This window comes from Lupinus angustifolius, chromosome LG11, assembly GCF_001865875.1.
Source record: "Lupinus angustifolius cultivar Tanjil chromosome LG11, LupAngTanjil_v1.0, whole genome shotgun sequence".
Taxonomy (NCBI): domain Eukaryota; kingdom Viridiplantae; phylum Streptophyta; class Magnoliopsida; order Fabales; family Fabaceae; genus Lupinus; species Lupinus angustifolius.
The window spans coordinates 22744189-22764992 of NC_032019.1; the positions used below are offsets into that span (position 1 = coordinate 22744189).

The window sequence follows — 20804 nt, forward strand, 5'->3', positions numbered from 1 at the left end:
ATTTTGCAGACATTTTGAAATTCTCAATTTAGTAAGAGCTCTGATTCCACTTGTTAAGGTTAGAGCACAATGCGGAAGCACAGGATTGAATCAATTGAGAACAAAAGAGAAGCAAGTAAAGGATAAAGAAAATAACACACAAGATTTAATGTGGAAAAAATCCTCAGTGTGAGAGGAAAAAAACCACGGGCGATCAAGAGCAAAATTCCACTATGTAAAAAAGAAGAGTACAAGAAATCCTCTTATAATGATGAGGACAAATGACAATATTTTTTCTCACAAATACTCTCTCAAATGGAACAAGAATTCTCACCAAGAATGCACTCACAATATATGTGTAAATGAAAGAGATGTTGTGTGTTGTGAAGATGATTTTGAAGCTCTCTATATGTGTCCTTTTATAGGCAAGCAAAGTCTTGGTATCTTGGATTCCAAGCATTGGATGCTTGGAAAGAAAGCCATAAAAGTGACATAAAATGCCCTTAAAGAGAGCCATAAAATTGTCATAAAATTCTTTTAAGGCATAGTAATGAGAGGTATCTAACAGAAAATATAGCATCCGTTTCTACAATCCCCAGCTATCACACAAAACAATAGTGATATGGTCATGACAGTAGCTTATTGAAGATTAATTGAGTGGTAAGTGTTTTAAAAATTAAAAGGAAATGCAATTTTTAATTACACATTTATTTCATAACGTATCATAATTAAGGACCAATAAATTTCTCAAATTTCTCAATTACTCTAAACTCTCAAAAATCACTTTTGTTCGTAACTCACCACCACCACTGTACGTCATGCTTCACCACCATTAACCACAGCTCACCACTAGAACAAATCCTTGGTTTTCACATTAGAAGTAACCACTACTAACCCTTATCTTCAAACTCTTCATCACCTCCCAGTGTCACCATTGGCACTCTCTACACTTCTCTAACATACGCTCCTTCTGCAAACTAAAATTTCGTCCATTCCAAATTTTAACCTTGTCCTTCTCCAAATTTTGTCTCTATCTGCATTTAGTTATACCTCTCTCTATAACTGCAATATTCTTAAGATGTTGTTTAAGTTTTCGACCTCGTTTTTGGTTGAGTGTAATTGGTTCATGTCTGATAGGTTCTACAACCTTACAATTAAATCACCAAGGTAGCTAATAAGAAAGTTACCAAACTATCATACTAAATAAGGTGCTATTATTAGATGTGAAAATCATCCATAAGAATCCTGAAGCCATTGGAAAAAATGAAACCGAAAAAGGCATAGCACCACCTCCTTTAGTTTAAGTTCATTTGGTTTAACTTCTTTTATGGGCCTTAATCAGTTTTCTGTTTTCACACCCAGTTTTTCTTTTAGCAAATTTGTTGTAGTGGTGTTAGTTTTTTTGGTTATTCTTAACTACTTTATTTCTATAAATAGCCTTTTCTCTTTATTTTATAAACACACTGAAAATTAATATACAAGAGGCATTCTTCAACTTATCTTCTTCATTCTTTTATTCTTTCAAGAGTCTTTCACTTTCAAGATGGGATACCACGTTCTTTAACTTGGTATCAAAGCTAGCCTATGGATACCTTCTTCTCTAAAGAGCTTCTTTCGCCGTGCCTTGGTGTGCTCTTCTCTCTTTCGATCAAATCGGTGTCCTTTTCATCACATTGAGTAAGTCTATTCATCTTTTCTCCATATGGACAACCGTATAGTTCAAACTATCAATCCCATTCAAGATCCTACTTCACCCTTCTTTATCCCCCAAACAAGAACCCTGTAACCACCCTAGTTTATGCCCTTCTTAAAGGGAAAAACTACCAGGCCTGGTCCCAAGCTATGTCAATGTCCATAAAGTACAAGAACAAGCTCCAATTCATCAACGATTCTCTTCCAAAATCCTCAACTGATGACCCTACCTTCCCTACCTGGGATAGATGCAACACTTTGGTGGTTTCTTGGTTAACCCATTCCATAGGTAGCTCTATTGTTCAAAGCATTCTATGGATGGAAACAACTTTAGAGATCTGCGAGGATTTGCATGAGAGGTACTACCAGGGAGATATCTTTAGGATATCAGAATTATTTCAGAAATATACATATTCAAGCAAGATAATCTGACCATAGATGCATATTATACTCATATAAAGGGGCTTTGGTAAGAACTTGATAATTTCAGGCCAATCCCCTCATGTTCATGCATAAACAGATGCATCTGCACCCTTATGCCTACTATCAGATTCTATCGAAAGCAAAACTATGTAATATGTTTCATTAATGGGCTAAGTGATCAATATGAAGGGGTAAGATCATAAATTATGTTTATGGACCCACTCCCTACTATCAATAAGGCATTTTCCCTTTTAATCCAATAAGAAAGGCATATGGATTCTTATTACAATGAATCAAGGGTCCTAATAAGTAATGTGGATAGTACCTCTAATAACACAAGTAGTGAGTTTGAGAGGAACTTTAGAAATAATAGGGGAATAGGTAGAACTAGAGGTCCACAAAACTAGATTGGAAGAGGACAAATTAGGCCCTTCAATGGAAAGGGTTTTAAGAGTTGCACCTTTTGCCATAAGACAAGTCACACTATTGATCAATGTTTCAAAAAACATGGTTTTCCTCCTGACCATTTCAAGAATTTCAGTGTTAACAATGTGTCAAGATTAACCCTGTGATTCTAATAGTCAAAGTAAAGGAAAGGAGTAGATCACCGGTAACACATCCAATGAATCAGCTGCACAAGTCAATATTACTCCTCAACAACATTAGACCATCTTATCTATATTGCAGCAACAACTTAATTCAAGAATAATTTACAACACCAATCACATTACAATTTACAACTCATCCTGTTGATTCCAACAACTAAGATAACACATATTTGTTGAATTGCTTTACTAAATCTACTGATTGGTTGCTTGACATAGGTGCTACTGATCATGTGTGCCATACTCACACTAATTTTCAAACTTACAAGCAGATTACTCCCATTTTTGTCACCTTGTCTAATGGCAGCCAAATATCCACTACAGTATCAGGAAGAGTCATGTTCTCTAATTTATTATATTTGACTAATGTCTTGCACATTCCTTCATTTCATTACAATTTGATCTCTATTTCAAAACTTATAAACAATTTGCCTTGCCAACTAACTTTCTTTAAAAAAAATTGTCACATTTAGGATCCTCAATCTTTGAGGATGATTGGTGTTGCTGAAATGAAAGGTGGTCTCTATGCAATGAAGGACTCTGTGGAGACCTTAACTACACCTATTGCTCATAAGAATCAATTCAAGAAAAATGTAAACTCTTTCCGTAGTTGTAGTACTATTTTGTGGCATAATAGGTTAGGAAACCATTCCCATAGTAAAATGATCATCATAAAGAAAGTTTTCCCTTCTATCAATTACAATAAAACTATTGATCCTTGTGATGTTTGCCATTTGGCTAAGCAAAAGAGGTTGCCTTATAATGATAGTACCACTAGATCTGCTAGGAATTTTGATTTAGTCCATATGAACATATGAGGACCTTCGTTCACACCTAGCACCCTTGGGCACAGATACTTCCTAAGCATAGTAGATGATAGATCTAGGTTTACTTGGCTCTATTTCATGAAACATAAATCAAAAGCTTCACAACTGATTAGAAACTTTGTCTCTTTGGTTTATGCTCAATTTTTATTGAGAATTAAATGCATAAAGAGTGATAATTGGAGAGAATTCTCCTTGTGTGAATTCTATAATGAACAAAGGATTCCACACCAAACTAGATATGTTGAAACACCCCAACAAAATAGGATTGTTGAAAGGAAACATCAACACATCCTTAGTGTTGCTAGATCCCTTGTTTTCCTGTCCAATCTACGTCATTGCTTCTGGAATTTTGCTATAGCACATGTTGTCTATCTAATTAATTTGCAGCCTAGTACTTTTCTGATTAACAAAACCCTTTATGATGTCCTAACTAGAAATTTACCTGATATATCCAACCTTAAATGTTTTGGTTGCCTCTATTATGTTAGCACCCTAACCTCACATAGAAGGAAACTTGACCATAGATCAAGAAAGTTGTATTCTTAGGCTTAAGATATGGGACAAAGGGATATGTGTTAATGGACATCAATAGTCATGAAATTTTCCTATCTAGAAACATTGTTTTCTATGAGCATATTTTTCCATTCAAGTCTATAGGGTCTGAGCCTATAGGGTCCAATAATCCCATCTTTGATGATGAAAACCTAGCCATAACTCATGATGTTAGCAATTAGTCTCAAAACATTGTTCCTTCCATTAACATGTCTTATATTGACCTTGATAATTCTCAATACATTCAAACTGGAACTACCAATGTCTCAGTTGAAGACAACACTGATCTAAACCCTATAAATAATTTTGTGCCAAGACAGTCCCTTAAGCCTAGACATAGACCTCAATACCTTCAAGATTATCATTTCACTTTGACCATCAACTCAGTTCCACCTTAGTCTTCAAAGATAAGATACCCATTGTCTACAAACCTTTCATATGATAAATTGTCTAATGCTCATAAACGTTTCTCTCTTAGTATTTCTTCACATGTTGAACCATCACACTATAATGAGGCTATTAAATATGTCTGCTAAAGAGATGTCATTCAAAGGGAACTAACTACCCTGAATGAAAATGGGACATGGGTTATAACTACCCTCCCTTGCACCAAGAAAGCTATAGGATGTGAATGGATCTTCAAAATAAAATACAAATTTGATCGTTAGATTGAAAGGTATAAGGCAAGACTTGTTGCCAAAGCCTTCACCCAAACAGACGGGATAGACTACATGGAAACCTTTAGCCCTATTATCAAAATGACCACAATAAGGGCCATACTATCCATTGCTGTTGTCAACAATTGGTACCTGAACCAATTGGATGTGATTACAACTTTTCTTCTTGGAGATTTGAAGGAGAATGTCTACATGAAAGTCCCACCTGGGCTCATTGTTCCTCACTCCAACCTTGTTTGTAAACTAGAGAAGTCACTCTATGGTCTCAAGCAAGCAGGCAGTGGCATGCCAAGCTTACTGATGTTCTCCTACAATCAGGTTAAATTAAATCCATGGCTGATCATTCCCTTTTCATTAAGTCTTGATCTTCTTATTATAACTGGAAATAATATGACATAAATTGATTTTATGAAGAAACTGTTAAATGTTGAATTTAGTATTAAAGACCTTAGTGAGTTAAAAATATTTCTAGGAATGGAAATAGCAAGATCTGATAAGGGTATTTTACTCTATCAAATAAAGTATACCCTTGATCTCCTTGAGGAGACATGTATGCTTGCCTACAAACCCTATTCCACTCCCATGGAGTATGCAGGGAGGTTCACACATTCTGAATCTGGAACCATGATGCTTGACCCTAGTCTATATAGAAGTCTAGTGGGGAAATTGTTATAATTAATCCATATCAGGCCTGATATCAGCTTTGTTGTTGGTCATCTTAGTCAATTTGTCCCTTGTCCTACTAATATGCACCTAGATGGAGCCAAGAGAATCTTAAGATATCTCAAAGGATCCATCAGTTTGGAAGTTTTCTTTTCTTCTGCAGAATCAAAGCTCAAGATAAAAGTCTACACTGACTCAGATTGGGGAGGCTGCCCATACACTAGAAGATCAGTTTTAGGATATTGCTTCTACCTTGGGAATGCTCTAATTTCCTGGAAAATCAAGAAGCAACAAGTGGTATCAAGATCATCTGCTGAAGTAGAGTATAGAGCAATGACATTAGCTACATGTGAAGCACAATGGCTCATCTATCTCCTTCAGGACTTGCATATCTCTCATTCTCAACCTGTGATGCTCTATTGTGACAACCAGTCAGCTCTACACATTGCTGCTAATCCAGTCCTTCATGAAAGGACTAATCATATAGAGATTGATTGCCATTGTGTCAGAGAAAAGGTTCAATCTGGTCTCCTTCATCTTCTCTCCATTCCTACCTCATCTCAACTAGCAGATATATTTATCAAATCCTTATCCCCTGGTCTCTACAACTCTCCTTTCCAAGCTTGATATGTTACACATTCAACTACTAGCTTGTGGGGGTTATTAGATGTGAAAATCAGCCATAAGAATCCTAAAGCCATTGGAGAAAATGAAACTAAAAAAGGCATAGCACCACCTACTTTAGTTTAAGTTCTTTTATGGGCCTTAGTCACTTTTCTGTTTTCAACCCCAATTTTTCTTTTAGCAAGTTTGTTGTAGTGGTGTTAGTTTTTCTGGTTATTCTTAACCACTTTATTTCTATAAATAACTTTTTCTCTTTACTTTTTAAATACACTGAAAATTAATATACAAGATTCTTCAATTTATCTTCTTTCAAGAGTCTTTCACTTTCAAGATGGGATACCATGTTCTTTAACAACTATTTATGCAACTATTCATCTAACGTTTGTAGTAACCATACCTTTGAGTATCCCTATGCCATCCAAAATGCAATTCTTGGTTCTATTATATGTTAATAAGATATGATAGCATGCTTTGAAAGATGTATGAATTATACAAGGGTTAAATTGTTCTAAACTAGGTTTTATTTTTTGGAAAATTCATGAAAGTCACAAGTACATGATGTATGCTTTGTTAGATCGAATACTCTTCTTAATTGGTAAGTTATACTTTTTTATGTCATTTGAATAAAGTGCTTGTTTTCTCTTCCTAAAATGATCATTCCTCGCAAATCCAGATGAAGGCATGCTCTACTTTGCCCTTTATTAATAGTTTATGGTCAATTTTTGACCCTTTACATAAAGAGCATGTATATATATGGATGGCAAGTGCGTTTTGGTTGGTAATATCCCCATGCAATCAATAAATGCTAGTATCATTATAGATACTCATTCATTTTAAATATTAAAATGGGCATAAGATGAATACGTTGGTAGTCCATACTGGCTTTAAAATTTTGTTTTCAAATTCTAAACCCTCCGACATCTTGAATTAACTGGTGGGATTATCGTTAACTAGAATTGTTGACGAGGCGGTTGAGACACATTTCATAATCTATCTTCATTTGCCACAAAAACGAAATTGGTGCATTATATGGTCAACAAAACTCCAATTAACATAATTATTTGCCTTTTCGAAATCTATATTTAAAATAACAAACTTCTTCTTATTTTTCCTCGAGTCATTGTTTATCTCAATCAGAATGACCACTCCATCAAAGATTTGTCTCCCTTCAGAATAGCAGATTGGTTGGCTGATATTACTTTAATCATCACCCTCTTAAGATGATTAGAGAGATTGGTCTATACTTATTAAGGATAAGCGGGTTTTCCTTCTTAGGTACGAGACATGCAAAAGAAGAGTTTGACCTTTCATGATTCTACCATTTTCCTGAAATTCCTTGAAGATGTTTAGAAAATCACACTCCATCAAGTGCAAAAATTCTTTAATAAATTTAAGTTGTATCCATCAGGACTTAGGCTTTTTCTGCTGCCACAACTCCACACCACCCCCTCTTTAATTTCCTCTTCTTTTAGAGCAATAATGAGACTTGCGTTGTCATAATTGTTAGATTAATTCTAATTAGTGGTCCATATTCTTGGAAGTTAATAGTTAAAATAAAAGTGCCTAATGTGATGATGGTTGATAAGTGATGGATCAAACTAGTGGGAGTATTATTAACTTCCTCTCATCTCATTTCATGGGTAGTTTCCGAGAAAGTGGAGGAGTTACTTTCTCCAATAACTCCTCCAAAACCCTTCTATAAATAGAGGCACTCATGCATTAGAAAAATATCTCATTCAATTCATTCTTTGCTATCTCATGAATAGAAATACAAAGTGAGAATTATAGAAGTACTGGTGGTTGAGAAAGGAAAGTGTAGTATCGTATAAAGAATGAAGGAAAATGAACGCATAAAGGAAAGTCGGAGAGGTGAGAACAAAAGCAACCAGAAAGTACATAAAGGGAAACACAAATGGAACCACGTATTCCTTACTCTATTCTTCTATCACATGCGAATATCATAATGTTAAAGTCCTAAATTAAAGGATTCTTATGATAGAAAAGAGTGATAAAATTCTATTAATGTAGCTAACAATCAACTAATATATTTCTTAGCAACTAAATTAATTTTTTTGTTTTTATGTAATTAATTAAAATAGTGATCAGCAAAAACACAAAACTTTTTTTAAAAAAATAAATATAACTTATAACAAAAAACTACTTGATTAAAAAAATATATTTTCTGACAATATTATTAGTCTTATAAAAAATTACAACCTTTTTTGGGATTAATGAAAGGATGGAGGCAGGTCGTGATAACACTTCTTGTCCTCATATCATCTTTGAACGGTCATGTTACGATGCTTCTTTTCACTCAATTAATTCCTAAATTAACAATAAAAACTAAAATTTACTATAATTGTTTTCAAACCTCTTTGGAGTGGAATGTGGTGCAGACATTAGTTTCTGTTGCTTCACCATTTTTAAAGAGATAATTATTTTACCAGCAAATCATTTTAAAACCTAGAACTACATAGTCTTGATTCCGTAAAGCATTTAGGGTTGCATAAGAGCAATATCTTATCTTGCGAGACACAAAAATAAAAAATATATATATATATATATATTGTTTTAGACAATGTAATTTTAATTAAGCGTATTTAGTTAGGGTACTATTTTATTATGGACGGACGGGATGCTAATACATTTCTCGATCTGTAATCGACTCCCAAACCTGGATATCAACAATCCAAAACCCAATTGATTGGGCTAAAAGACATTTTCTATATTTTTTTACCATAAAATGTAGTGACGATTCTAAAGAGATCACATAGCCAAAAATTGGGTCACAATAATTAGTGATGAGATAAAAAATTACACATATCCATCTACTATTGGCCATCAGTACTAATTGTACCTAAAATACTATACCTAAGTTTTTGTCCAATGAGATAAGGATTGAAAGAGATTAAATGCAAATAAGGAAATCTGTCCCCGGCATATAAACTTTCCATTTTGATGTCCATGAATTAGTTTATTGCATTCTTCAACGACATTTAAGTTGTGGAGGTGAATGATCCAATTATAGGTAATGTTTTCTCTTTAAACATAAGACTTGTATTCTTGAAGCCAATACCTACACTCTTGGAATAGGATTCAATCAAACCCCTTTATTAGTCTCTTACCAATGGCTCTACCCTCTAAAATCTTAAAACTATTCTTTATGAACAAAAGTTTAAGTTTGGTCATGTTTATATACCTACGAGGTGTGAACAAGTGGCCAACGAACTCACATGGATAAAGATACTAACAAACATACCACAATACTCAATAAAATGAACAGGCAATTAATTGCACATCACCTATTGCCAAAGGGAAAAGGGCAAGTTGTGGTTGCATTCGTAATTCTTGGACATTTTTGCTGATGAGGAAACATGGTCGTGCCTCACTACATTTTCGCGCGAGCCGTGTTTCACTTATTTTCTACCAATTGCATTTCTTTGCTCTAGCTTGCTCCACGACATGATTCTTCCTTCGTTTCTTTTTTTTATCTTCATGGCTTGCCTTCTTAACATGAAGAAGAAGAAATAATATAAAAGCTAAACTAAGAATCATATTCAGTGTTTTAAATTGTGGTTGCAGTCACGATTCCGGTAACGGTTGTTGTTACAGTCATTGCAGTTGTTGCGATGCGGGTTACGGTTATTGCAGTATAAATTATTTTGTGATTAAAAACTATTTTTGAATTCGATGCAGCCTAATGTGGTCCAAATGTGGTCTGATGCAGTTGCGTTGTGGCCCGATTCGGTTACATTGTGGCCCAATGTGGGCGCATAATTGTGATTTGGAATCACACTGTAATTGTAGTATGATGTGGTTGCGGCAGTCATCGCAATCGCAATATTACGGTCGCATCACAATATTGTACCGCAATTTAAATCTAAGATCATATTTAATCAAACAAATTGGTGCAATATCATAAGTATGGTATAGTTTCACACACATCAAATATATGGCACAAATGAAAGTAGCTATCTAACTTAGAAATTTGGTATGAAAATTGGGTTTGGAACAAGATATTACAATAGTATATTGTGATAGCTAATGTGCCATACATTTCACCAAAAATCAAATGTATTGTGAAATAACCAAACATATCTGTGTCTTATATGATTTTATTGGACAGGTCATTTTTTTAGGTCCAGTAATGGTGAAAAAAGCCAGTACTTCTAATAATCCACTAGACATGATGATAAAGCCAATTTTGATATCTGAGTTCAAGCATGGACTTAGTTGGTGTTCATAAGGAGTTGGTTCTATGGGGTCTAGATCCTCTACAGCAAAGTATTGGAGGGTCCAATATTGGGTAAAGACAATAACAAGTGACAATTAATTTTAAGGATTCAAATTTTTACTTACTTTTTAATTAAATAATTTTTAAAATCACAAAATCATATTTCCCCTCATTTCGTTTAGGGGGAGAGGAACTCAATTCGTTTTAAGATGGACGTTTAGGAGACGATAACCCAAGAAATTTGAGGCTTCAAGATATTTCAATCCCAAGATTTGTTAATTAACTACTTGAAATTGTAAAGCGAATATTAATTCTCTAGAGTAAAGTAAGAGCAAAAAGGTATTATTTTACCCAAATAGATGGATAATTACAGAAAAAAAGCTTTTGCTAATGTATAAGAGTCTTTTCATTTCAAAAACAACAACAATAACAATATGAATATTTTTTGAGTACATTTTATTTTAAAGCTAAAGATGTGAAATAAGTTTTGATTATTTCTTATCTTATCTTTGTATATTTGTGAGAGGTTTAAGTTTGGATGAATTATAAAAGAATGATTTTCTTGATAAATTACGAAGAATGAGAAATTAAAAGCTTAATGATAGAGAAGAATGAGAGAAAGAAAACTTCACATTATTCTCATTATTTCTCAATGAATTGTGAAAGGGAGAGAATATAAGAATATATATAGTGAAAGATAAGCCTAACTAACTGACCTTAACTAATTGATCTAAAACAGAAAACACATCTATTTTAACATGCCCCGCAAGCTGAAATGCATCAAACATTCCAAGCTTGAAATGAATGTGTTGAACACCATAGATGCCATAATACCTCCTCTTGCTGGTGAGCAAATCTTGATCTCCCAGACTTGAAAACAAAATGTGAAGCAATTCTTATGTTTAACCACCATGGGCACAAACAACTTCATCCAAAACTTAGTCATCTATCTTGATAGATACTTAATCAACCAAATCAACCATACTGGATGAAAGAGAGAGAAAAATATCTTAATCTTGATCCTAATGTTGTTTCAATGAAGTAAAATACACACTATAATAATGTTGTGTGTTTAATGAGAGAGTAGTAAATAAAATATAGTATAAATAAATAAAGGTAGTTGAGTGTTAAAAGATGAAAAATACAAAAGAACATAAAGATGAAATGTACACAAAATCTTGGGTTATGACAACCTAAATTTTAGAAGATGGATCAAACTCACCACTTTGAATACTTTAGTTGAACCTTGGAGCAATGTTGAAGTGTGATGCACAGGACTCCATGTAGAAAATAAACTAGCACTTCATGATTGCAAATCATAGATGCAGTCACTAATGCATCATCTGTTGTAGTAACCTTCTGGCGACAAATTTTCAATTTGTCATAATGACACTGAAAATGTTCTTCCTCATAATGATGTTGACCTCTCCAATTGTGCAACAATGCTTTTGAGCATAATTCATAGCAATTACATCACTGATGTAGGAAATTTGGTTGTTGTAACAAAGTGAACAAACTAAGAAGCCAAAAGAACCTATTGAAATCTTGGCTTGTTAGATATGGGGTGCAGTGAACATACACTTTCTGTTTCTAAGACCCATGAAAAATGACATTTCGGGATGATCAACATGACATAGTTCTTTATGGATGTTAGAACTTGCAGATTGAGTGTTGTGAAAGAAAGAAAGAAAATCAGTGAAGAATGGAGAGAAATGAAGATGATGAATAACATACGTAAAAAATGGAAACTTTTGGTTGTTGATTAATAACCAATTTGCTATTTATTGTAAGTTTTAACTATATGCCCAATTATACATCATACAAGGTCCAAGCCATTTTCCTAAGGTCTAAGCTATTGAATTACAATGTATTAAACTCAACACTCTCCCTTAATTCAAACTAGCTTGACTAAGAACTCCAACCTCCTTTTTTGTTTTTCGAAATTCTCTTTCATCGTTTGTTAGAATGTTTGCTTGCTGATCCTCTGAAGGACAAAATTCCAGCCTTAGATTTCATTTCTCCACTTGATCTCTCAAGAAGTGGTACTTAGTATCTATGTGTTTACTACGACCATGTGACACTGGATTTTTAGCCAAACTATTTGTAGATTTATTATCCACTAATAGCAGCACAAAATCATCACAACATACTCCAAACTCTCTCAGCAAGGATTGCAGCCATAGTCCTTGACAACCACCCAGTCAGATTGCAATGTATTCAACTTCACATGATGAGAATGCCACCACTTTTTGCTTCTTAGAACTTTAGCTGACACAGGCTTCAACAATTTTAAAGAAATACCCTATGGTGCTCTTCTTATGATCCTTGTCTCCTCTCCAATTTGTATTAGTGTAACCATACACTATGCTTGGTTTGTTGTCTTTGTTGACATGGAACAATACTCCAAAGTCAATGCTTCCCTTTAGGTATTTAAATAGTCTCTTAACAACAATCAAATGAGAGTGTCTAGGATCTTCCATATGTCTGCTAACTAGGCCAACACCATATGTTATGTCTGGTCTAGAGTTGCATATGTATCTCAATGATCCTATCATCTAGCTATAGAGAGTGACATCCACTGTTTGTTCATTTGGACTTCCTATGCACAAGACATTTCTAGTATCAACTCGTGTAGGAGATGAGTTATAATTAAACATGTCAAATCTCTGCCGTACATCAGAGATATATTTCTTCTGGTGAATCAGTATACCTTTGCTTGTTCTCACAAATTCAATCCCAAGGAAGTATGTGAATGTGCCTAGATCAGACATTTCAAACTCTGATTTCAGCCTTCTTTTGATGCCCTCTATTTCTTCATTTCTACATCATATTATCAAAAGATCATCTACATATAAGCATATGATTATTGATGCTTCTATATGTGAGCCTTTTATGTAGATTCCATGTTCGCTAGTGCACTTGAGAAGGCCTTGCTTCATAAGGAAACTATCTATCCTTTTGTTCCATGCCATGGGGTCTTGTCTCAGCCCAAAGAGTGCCCTATGTAGCTTGTAAACTTTATTTTCTTGACTAGGTACCTCAAAGCCAAGAGGTTGTGATACAAAAACTTTCATGTCCAATGGGCCATTCAAGAAGGCTGACTTTACATCCATTTGACCTAGGCTCCAATTCTTTGAGTTTGCAATAGCTATCACAAGTCTCACAGTCTCAATTCATGAGTAATGTCATCTTTATCACAATATCTATGGAACTCATGAGATGCATATTATCCTCCTCCATCACTTCTTAGAAACTTTAGCTAATTGCCACATTGCTTTTTAGCCAATGCCTTAAAGCTCCTGAATTTGTTGAAGACTTCATTTTTCACCCTCAACATGTAGATTTGTAGCTTTCAAGTAATTCATCCTCGAAGGTCACAAAGTAGTTGTTCCCTTCAAGAGACTGAACTTCTAGAGGTCTACATGCATCAATATATACTACATCTAATGGTTTTGTTGATCTAGATGGTACATGTGTTTTGAAAGAGTTCATGGACTGCTTGCTTGTGATGCATTCTTCACACAACTCAATTAGAGTCTTTATGTTAGGTAATCTAGTCACCAACCTTTCTTGGCTCAGCATTTCTAAACTTCTGAAATTCAGATGACTAAGTCTTTGGTGCCATGTCCATGTATCTTCTGCTACGGTCTCTAGACATTTGTTGTCACCAAGATGGATGCCAATTTTGAAGGTCCTATTATGTGAAAGATGAGCTTTCAAGATAAGAACTCTCTTCTCGTTGAAAATCTTCAACATCCCATCTTCCATTCTCATTTTGTACCCCTTCTCAAGTAATTGGCCCAAACTTATCAAGTTGTTCTTAATTTTTGTACATAAAGAACATTGGAGATATATGAAGTAGTGCCATCTTTCCTTTTTATCATTATCCTTCTAATTCCTTCTAGAGTGATGTAACTATCATTTTCAAATTTTACCCTTGTCTTCATAGAATCATCAAAGGACATCAACTATTCCTTGTGTCCAGTCATGTGATTTGAGCACCCTGTATCTAGGTACTAATTGTTGGATGAGAATTGTTGATCACTTTTGGTAGTGACCATTAGCAACGTCTCATTTGAACCACTTATCTCCAAGTCATAAACCTTAGAGTCTTTTTCTTTGGCCAAACTGGCTTCTGCGTCCTTTCCCCTCATCCTGAGTTAGCATTCTGATGCAAAGTGGTCCCATCTTTTACAGCTAAAACATTGGACTTTACTTTTGTCCCTCATTTTCTTTCCACTGAACTTATGATTTCCCTTCTTACCATATCCTGACTCAACATCAGAGTTTAGGTCAGTTGATTTGCTCCTTGGAAATCCTCTTCTATAATGGCTTAACTTTTCTTCCTCATTCTTCTTCCCTGAATGCCACTTGCCATTCTCCTTGTTGTATCTGTCAAAGTGCTCAAAGTTCTTTTTCTTCTTGAACTGAGCATTTAGAGCTTGTTGAGATTGTCTATTTGTTAGCCTCCCTAGAAATCTCTACTCATGTGCTTCAAGTGAGCCTTATAACTCATCAATCTTGAGATTTTCAAGATATTTTGATTCCTCAATTGCAACAACAACGTGATGAAACTTGGCAGAAAGTGTTCGTAGGATCTTCTCTACAATACCTTGTTTAGGTATTTTCTCACCACAACTTCTCATTACATAAGTCAAGGTACGAATTCTTGTGAAGTAATCTGCTATGATTTCTTGTTCTTCTATCTGCAACAACTCATATTTCCTGTGCATCATCTGCAACTTCACTTTCTTCACCTTCACTCCACCAGAATAACATTTATCTAGGATTTGCCAAGCTTCCTAGGAAGATGTTGCAGTAGAGATCTTTTCAAAGTTGGCATGATCCACATATTGGTGTATTAAGAAGGTTGCCTTGCAATATCTTTTCTTGGCATCTTTGAATTCCAATTTCTCTACTCCAATTGAGTTCTCATCTACTTCTTGAACTCCTTGTTGCACAACATCTAAACATTCTTGAAATCCAAAAATAGCATTCATTTGAATGCTCCAATGATCAAAATTCTTACCATCAAGAATGGGTAGATTCATAGTGAATCCAATCGAGGTTGTCATCTTATTTCATCTAAATTGGTTCTTTGATCCTTGTTTGTTTTCCACCGTGAACTCCTGCCACTGTATCTCCTTGGATCGTCGAAGGCACCACCATAGGCTCCTTTATTATATGGCTCTTGATACCACTACTAGAACTAGCAAATTGAGTGTTGTGAAAGAAAGAAAACCAATTTAAAATGGAGAGAAAGGAAGACGATGAATAGTATGTAAAAAATGGAAACTTCTAGTTGTTGATTAACAGTCAATCTGCTATTTATAGTAAGTTTCAACTACAAATCCAATTATACATCATACAAGGCCCAAACCATGTTCCAAAGGTCTAAGCTATGGAATTACAATGTATTAAACTCAATAATGGAGACAAAGAAGATGGCAGAATGATGATTCTTTGTTGAATCTTTGATGAATCTTGGTAGAAAAGTATAAGTTGAAGCCACCAAAACAATAATTATCGCTCTGATACTAAGATTAAGTTTGGTATGAGTCATGAAAGAATGATCTTCTTGATAAATCAAGAATATTGAGAAATGAAAAGCTTAATGAAAGAGAAGAATGAGAGAAAGAAAACTTCACATTATTCTCATTATTTCTCAATTAATTACGAATGGGAGAGAACACAAGAGTTTATATAGTGAAAAATACACCTAGCTAACCTAAACTAATTGATCTAAAACAAAAAAAAACACGTCTATTTTAACAAGTTTAATGTATATATTGGAGAGGAGATATTATTAGACATTTGGGTGTATTTAAATTGGGTTAGAATAAAGTTTGATTATCCTTTTGTATCTTCATTACATTTGTTGTGGAATATATATGTTGGTCATGTTTATATGTGTACCTAAGCTATAAGATGATCAAAATAAAGTTCTGCTTTATTTATTTGTTTTATTTATAAGGATATATTGCCTCAAACTGTAACTCAAAGTATGTCACAAACTACTAATATTGAAGTAATTATAGAAAAAATAATAAATATTTATTTTTTTAATTGACATGACATATTTTTATGTCTCATATATTATTTGGGACACCAAATCTTTTTCCCTCTTTTATAAAGTCAGTTAAATAGCTTCCTTGGTACTGCATAGGCATGTGCACTATGTTCCATTTTGGTCAAACCCGCATAAGAAGAGCCATGTCCCTTGTGCACCAGAACACTACTCCCATGTCCCATTGGTCCCAATGGTACAGATTTATGTTGACCCTTTACAAAGATCCCAATGGTTTAAGAAGATGTAGTTTTATGTTGACGAAATGAGACTGGCTGAACACCAAGCACAATAAAGATAATGGGGATATAGTAAGTGTGGTATGATACCCCTCAGTTATGATCACAATTGCGATCATGTTGTAATTACTATGATTGTGGTCATTGCGATATGGATTGCAGTCGTTGGGGTGTTAACTATTTTGTGATTAAAAATATATTTTTGAATTTGATGCGACTTTATGTAGCCCAAATGTAGTCTAATGTGATTGTGTTGTGGCCCGTTGGGCTATGTTATTGTGATTTGGTGTCACACTGCATGGTGTCATATCCGCAATTTGAATCATTGTGTAAGACAATTAAATTTCTCGATTGCTAAATGACCAGACTAATGATTTTAAGCAAGAAAAAAATTTCCCATTTATTGAATTACTAAAGCCAGAACAAAAGAATTGATGCTCCGACCATGATTAATTTTGTCACTTTTATAATACATGAAAATTAATGCCTCGAGATAGTTATCAAACTTATTCATATGAAAGGAAAACTTTTCTTATAACCATGTACAGATAAAAAAAATGTCTGTTGTGCAACAATGCCATCCTCTTCACTTTGTGAAGATAAGTAAAAATATAAAAAAAAAACCTGGGACATAATCTACAACATGCTCAAAACAATTTACAATTGCAAAAGATAGTTACTCGCAATTTTATGTAAAAAATATTAAAGATGGACCAAAACAAGTTTCTAACACGGATATTGACCAAATACTATAAGATCAATCCATCCTTCACAATTTGCTCCAACCAAGATGCTATGTCTACCATTTGTGGACGCTGACTTGGATTTTCTCTAACTGCGAGCTCAGCTATATCCGCAAGCTTAAGCAAAGGCTCAACATTTCTTGGAAGTGCTACATATCGATCAATTATGGCAGCCGCCTTTCCTTGTTTGATCAAAGGCACTGCCCACTCAACTATGTTTGGAGGCGAAAAGTCTATGTCATAGGCTTTTCTTCCACTTAGAATCTCTAGTAAAGCGATCCCAAAGTTATAAACATCGCTTTCAAGGTCCCCATTAAGAACTTTGTCACTAGATGCAAGAAGTCCAAAGTCTGCAATTCTAGCCCCCCACTCTGAATCCAAAAGAATGTTTGAACTTTTTAGGTCCTTATGAACAATTGGTGGGACTAGTTCCTTGTGCAGGTACTCGAGTCCCTTTGCAGCCTGCATTGCTATCTTTAACCTGAGGCTCCAATTAAGAGGCGAAAGACCACCATGTAGGTGATCATTAAGTGTCCCATGAGGCATATACTCATACACAAGCAACCTCTCCCCCATTTCGGCACAATAGCCCAACAAATTAACAATATTACAATGACGGATTTTGCATAAAATTTCCAGCTCCATCTCGAAATCGCGGTTATTGGTGTGTATTATAGTAGCAGCATTTGCTCTCTTAACAGCAACCACTTTCCCATCTGCCAATGTAGCTTTGTAAACAAAGCCATAACTTCCCCTACCGAGCTCATTAAACTCTTTAAATCCATTCGTTGCATCTTTCAGCTCTGAAAGCCTGAAAACTTGAGGTACACCAGGACAAGAAGCTATAGAAGGAGAAGTGTGTAGACCAACATTCTCTTCATCTTCCTCTATGCTAGACTTGGAATTTTTCTTTTTCCCTTTATTGCCAACCAAACGTGGTAAAACACACCCACAAATCAAAATAAGAAAGAAACCCAAAGCAGAAGACCCGATTATAAGAACCAATCTACGCAAATGATGCCAATGCAATTCAAGCGATGAATGATGAAAATGAAGTCCACAAACATCATAACAAGAACTGTTCTGGCAAAGAGAACAAGCAATGCAAACTCTATCCGAATTTTGAGTACAGGGGCTAGACAAGAAGAAACCTTGAGAACAATTTGATCCACAAGAGGAACAAATCCTCAAATCCTGTCTAACACATAGACTAGTTAAATCCGGCTCATTGAGCACACTCACGTTAAAGGCAAACTCGCCAGAATTACATTCACTACCCCTGCATAAACCAGGACTAGAAAGTTCCAACGGTGGATCAAAATCGGTTTTTGAAGCATTCACCAACCAACAATCAAGTAAAAGATCTGCTTCCCTTATACCACATGTGGTGTAATCAGAAGAAGCAATAGCCATAAATCCATAACTTTTAGGAACCATCGAAGAATTCAAATTCCCCCAACACTCCACTATATGGTTATCCTTCCGGATCCCACAAAAATGGTTAGACCCAGCTGAGAGCGAAATTAACTCAACCGTTGGAGGAGGATTCGAAAACGAACTCGGTTCACCCCAACATTTCAAATCACCCGAACCATTTGTAACTCCACAAATTGAGCTTCTACCAGAAGCTAAAACAGAAAAACTTCCTGTCATGTTGGAATTGGAAACACCCAATTGAGTAGATTCCGGTCCCCAACAAACAAGTCCACCATCTCGAACCTCGCCGCAGGTGAACCCTTCGCCGGAAACTATCTTGTTTAGTACAAGATTGCTAGTAAATTGGTCATTGAAAGAATTGCTATGTATCGCTATTAACGTGTTGTTCAATGTTCTAGACAGTTCCCAGCAATCAACCGTGCCGGAATCATGATCGGCGAAGTATGATCCTCTAACGGCGCAAACGTGATTCTTCCCCGCCGCGATGTGAGAATAAGCGGTGTTCCGGTACGCCGGAGGTACCAAAACAAGATCTGCACCCGGTTTCGATATCATTGTTGTTGTAGTACTAACTTCCCAACAGTATGATTGTGAGGTGTTTGCTAAAATGCCGCAAAGAAATCCTTCTCCACCCGATAGTGCTGACATGGCAGGGATGCTTGTGAAGTAAGACTGAGAAGAAGAAGAAGATGATGAAGGTTGTGATGAGAAAGGTGATGTAGTGTTTTTTCCCCAACAAATGATATTTTGTTTACCACTTGCATCAATGGCACAGAATAACTCATCTTTTCCGAACGATGCAGAGATTGGTCCCATGGAACCAAACCCATGTGTATTTGGGGCACAGAGAAGGAGCAGAAGGAGAAGAAGGAACAGAGTTTTTTGCATGGTTGAATTGGGCATTGAAGTTAGGATATTTTTTCATGAGGGGCTGTGAATGTGACTAGGTGATTGCTTCTGTTGATGTTCAAGTAAGAGGTTGTGTGTGAATGTGATGAGTGTTATGGGTGATGACGATGAAACAACGTGGGTGTCGCCATTTTTATGGCTTCTATTAGAACCGTTACTAACATAATGTAACCAAGTAAAGCGAATTTAAAATATACTAAACATGAGAAATCATACATTCACAATTACCGCAAAGCGAATTTCACATTTAATAGAAAATAACAATAAGCTATCTCCCTCCAAGATTATTTAACAATTTCTTCCGGGAGAATTCTTTCGTAACCTTGATCTTAGTGTTTAAACTTGGTTAAGCCGTCAAAGAATTACCAACATGGCTAGTTCTCAAATTGGCTTACTACAAACATAGATTCTATGTCACAATTTTTTTTTACTCTATCTTTAGTTAATCAAATTACATCAAATAATATAAAAATGTTATTTTATATTTTTTTTAATTTTTTTTGTATTTAAATGATAATTTTTAATTATTCATTGGTGGCTATCTCCAGAACGCTAAGGATAAAATATTGTTTTTGTCCGAATGAGTAGGTTTCAGTGTCGGTGCATGCACGTATCTAAAAGAGAAGAAAGTGGCATTGCTGAATGTGAATGTCCACTACGGAGTGAACAAGACAGCCACTTCCAGATCCATTACAATATATACTGAGTTCTATTTAATTTTTTAAAGGACAAAGAGATCTAATCTATGATTCTTTCTTTGCTACTTCTTTTATAAGTGAATTATGTGCAACATTTTACGTAATTGTGCACTTCAATGCCTTCAGGCCAATAAACTTAGCAGAAATTACCACAACTTGTATTAAGATATAGTTGTTGTGAAATGAAATATCAACGTCTCCATTGGCATACTACATTAAATTACTCAAAGTGCATTATCTTTTGGTATACCAGTTATTTTAGTAAAGAAAAAATTATTTTTATTTGGTAAAAATAATGAAAAACTGTGTTAACAATAATATAAGTATTCATAATCTTTTTGGATAAGAAACTAATTTTATTTGGGGTGCATGACGATTCCCTCACTCACATGAATGAAACTCTTAATATTTTGGTTATTCTAGAATCTAGTGAAA

At 35.0% G+C, this 20804-nt stretch overlaps 3 protein-coding genes across 3 annotated transcripts; 1 reads left to right on the forward strand and 2 right to left on the reverse strand.

Moving 5' to 3' along the window:
- On the forward strand, positions 4837-6045 carry LOC109359838 (uncharacterized mitochondrial protein AtMg00810-like). The gene is made up of 3 exons (XM_019604533.1): positions 4837-5073; positions 5170-5354; positions 5445-6045. The coding sequence occupies exons 1-3, from the start codon at positions 4837-4839 to the stop codon at positions 6043-6045; spliced, it is 1023 nt and encodes a 340-aa protein (XP_019460078.1).
- On the reverse strand, positions 12832-15351 carry LOC109359840. Its single transcript, XM_019604534.1, has 5 exons — positions 15151-15351; positions 14889-15033; positions 14541-14747; positions 13196-13424; positions 12832-13096 (listed from the first exon to the last, which is right to left on the reverse strand). Exons 1-5 carry the CDS (start codon positions 15349-15351, stop codon positions 12832-12834), a joined length of 1047 nt encoding a protein of 348 aa, XP_019460079.1.
- Positions 17098-19896, reverse strand: LOC109359018 (serine/threonine-protein kinase-like protein CCR1). The gene has a single exon (XM_019603516.1). The coding sequence runs from the start codon at positions 19663-19665 to the stop codon at positions 17332-17334; it is 2334 nt and encodes a 777-aa protein (XP_019459061.1). The 5' UTR covers positions 19666-19896; the 3' UTR covers positions 17098-17331.

Bases quoted from the DNA above. Each gene is read 5' to 3' on its own strand.
- LOC109359838 (XM_019604533.1), top strand. From the start codon at position 4,837: ATGACCACAATAAGGGCCATACTATCCATTGCTGTTGTCAACAATTGG. The intron at 5,074-5,169 runs GTTAAATTAAAT...GATTTTATGAAG, and splicing joins TGATGTTCTCCTACAATCAG to AAACTGTTAAATGTTGAATT. The intron at 5,355-5,444 runs GTTCACACATTC...AATCCATATCAG, and splicing joins CCCATGGAGTATGCAGGGAG to GCCTGATATCAGCTTTGTTG.
- LOC109359840 (XM_019604534.1), bottom strand. From the start codon at position 15,351: ATGACAACCTCGATTGGATTCACTATGAATCTACCCATTCTTGATGGT. The intron at 15,034-15,150 runs GCAACCTTCTTA...GGTGGAGTGAAG, and splicing joins CCAAGAAAAGATATTGCAAG to GTGAAGAAAGTGAAGTTGCA. The intron at 13,097-13,195 runs GTGCACTAGCGA...AATATGATGTAG, and splicing joins ATGAAGCAAGGCCTTCTCAA to AAATGAAGAAATAGAGGGCA.
- LOC109359018 (XM_019603516.1), bottom strand. From the start codon at position 19,665: ATGCCCAATTCAACCATGCAAAAAACTCTGTTCCTTCTTCTCCTTCTG.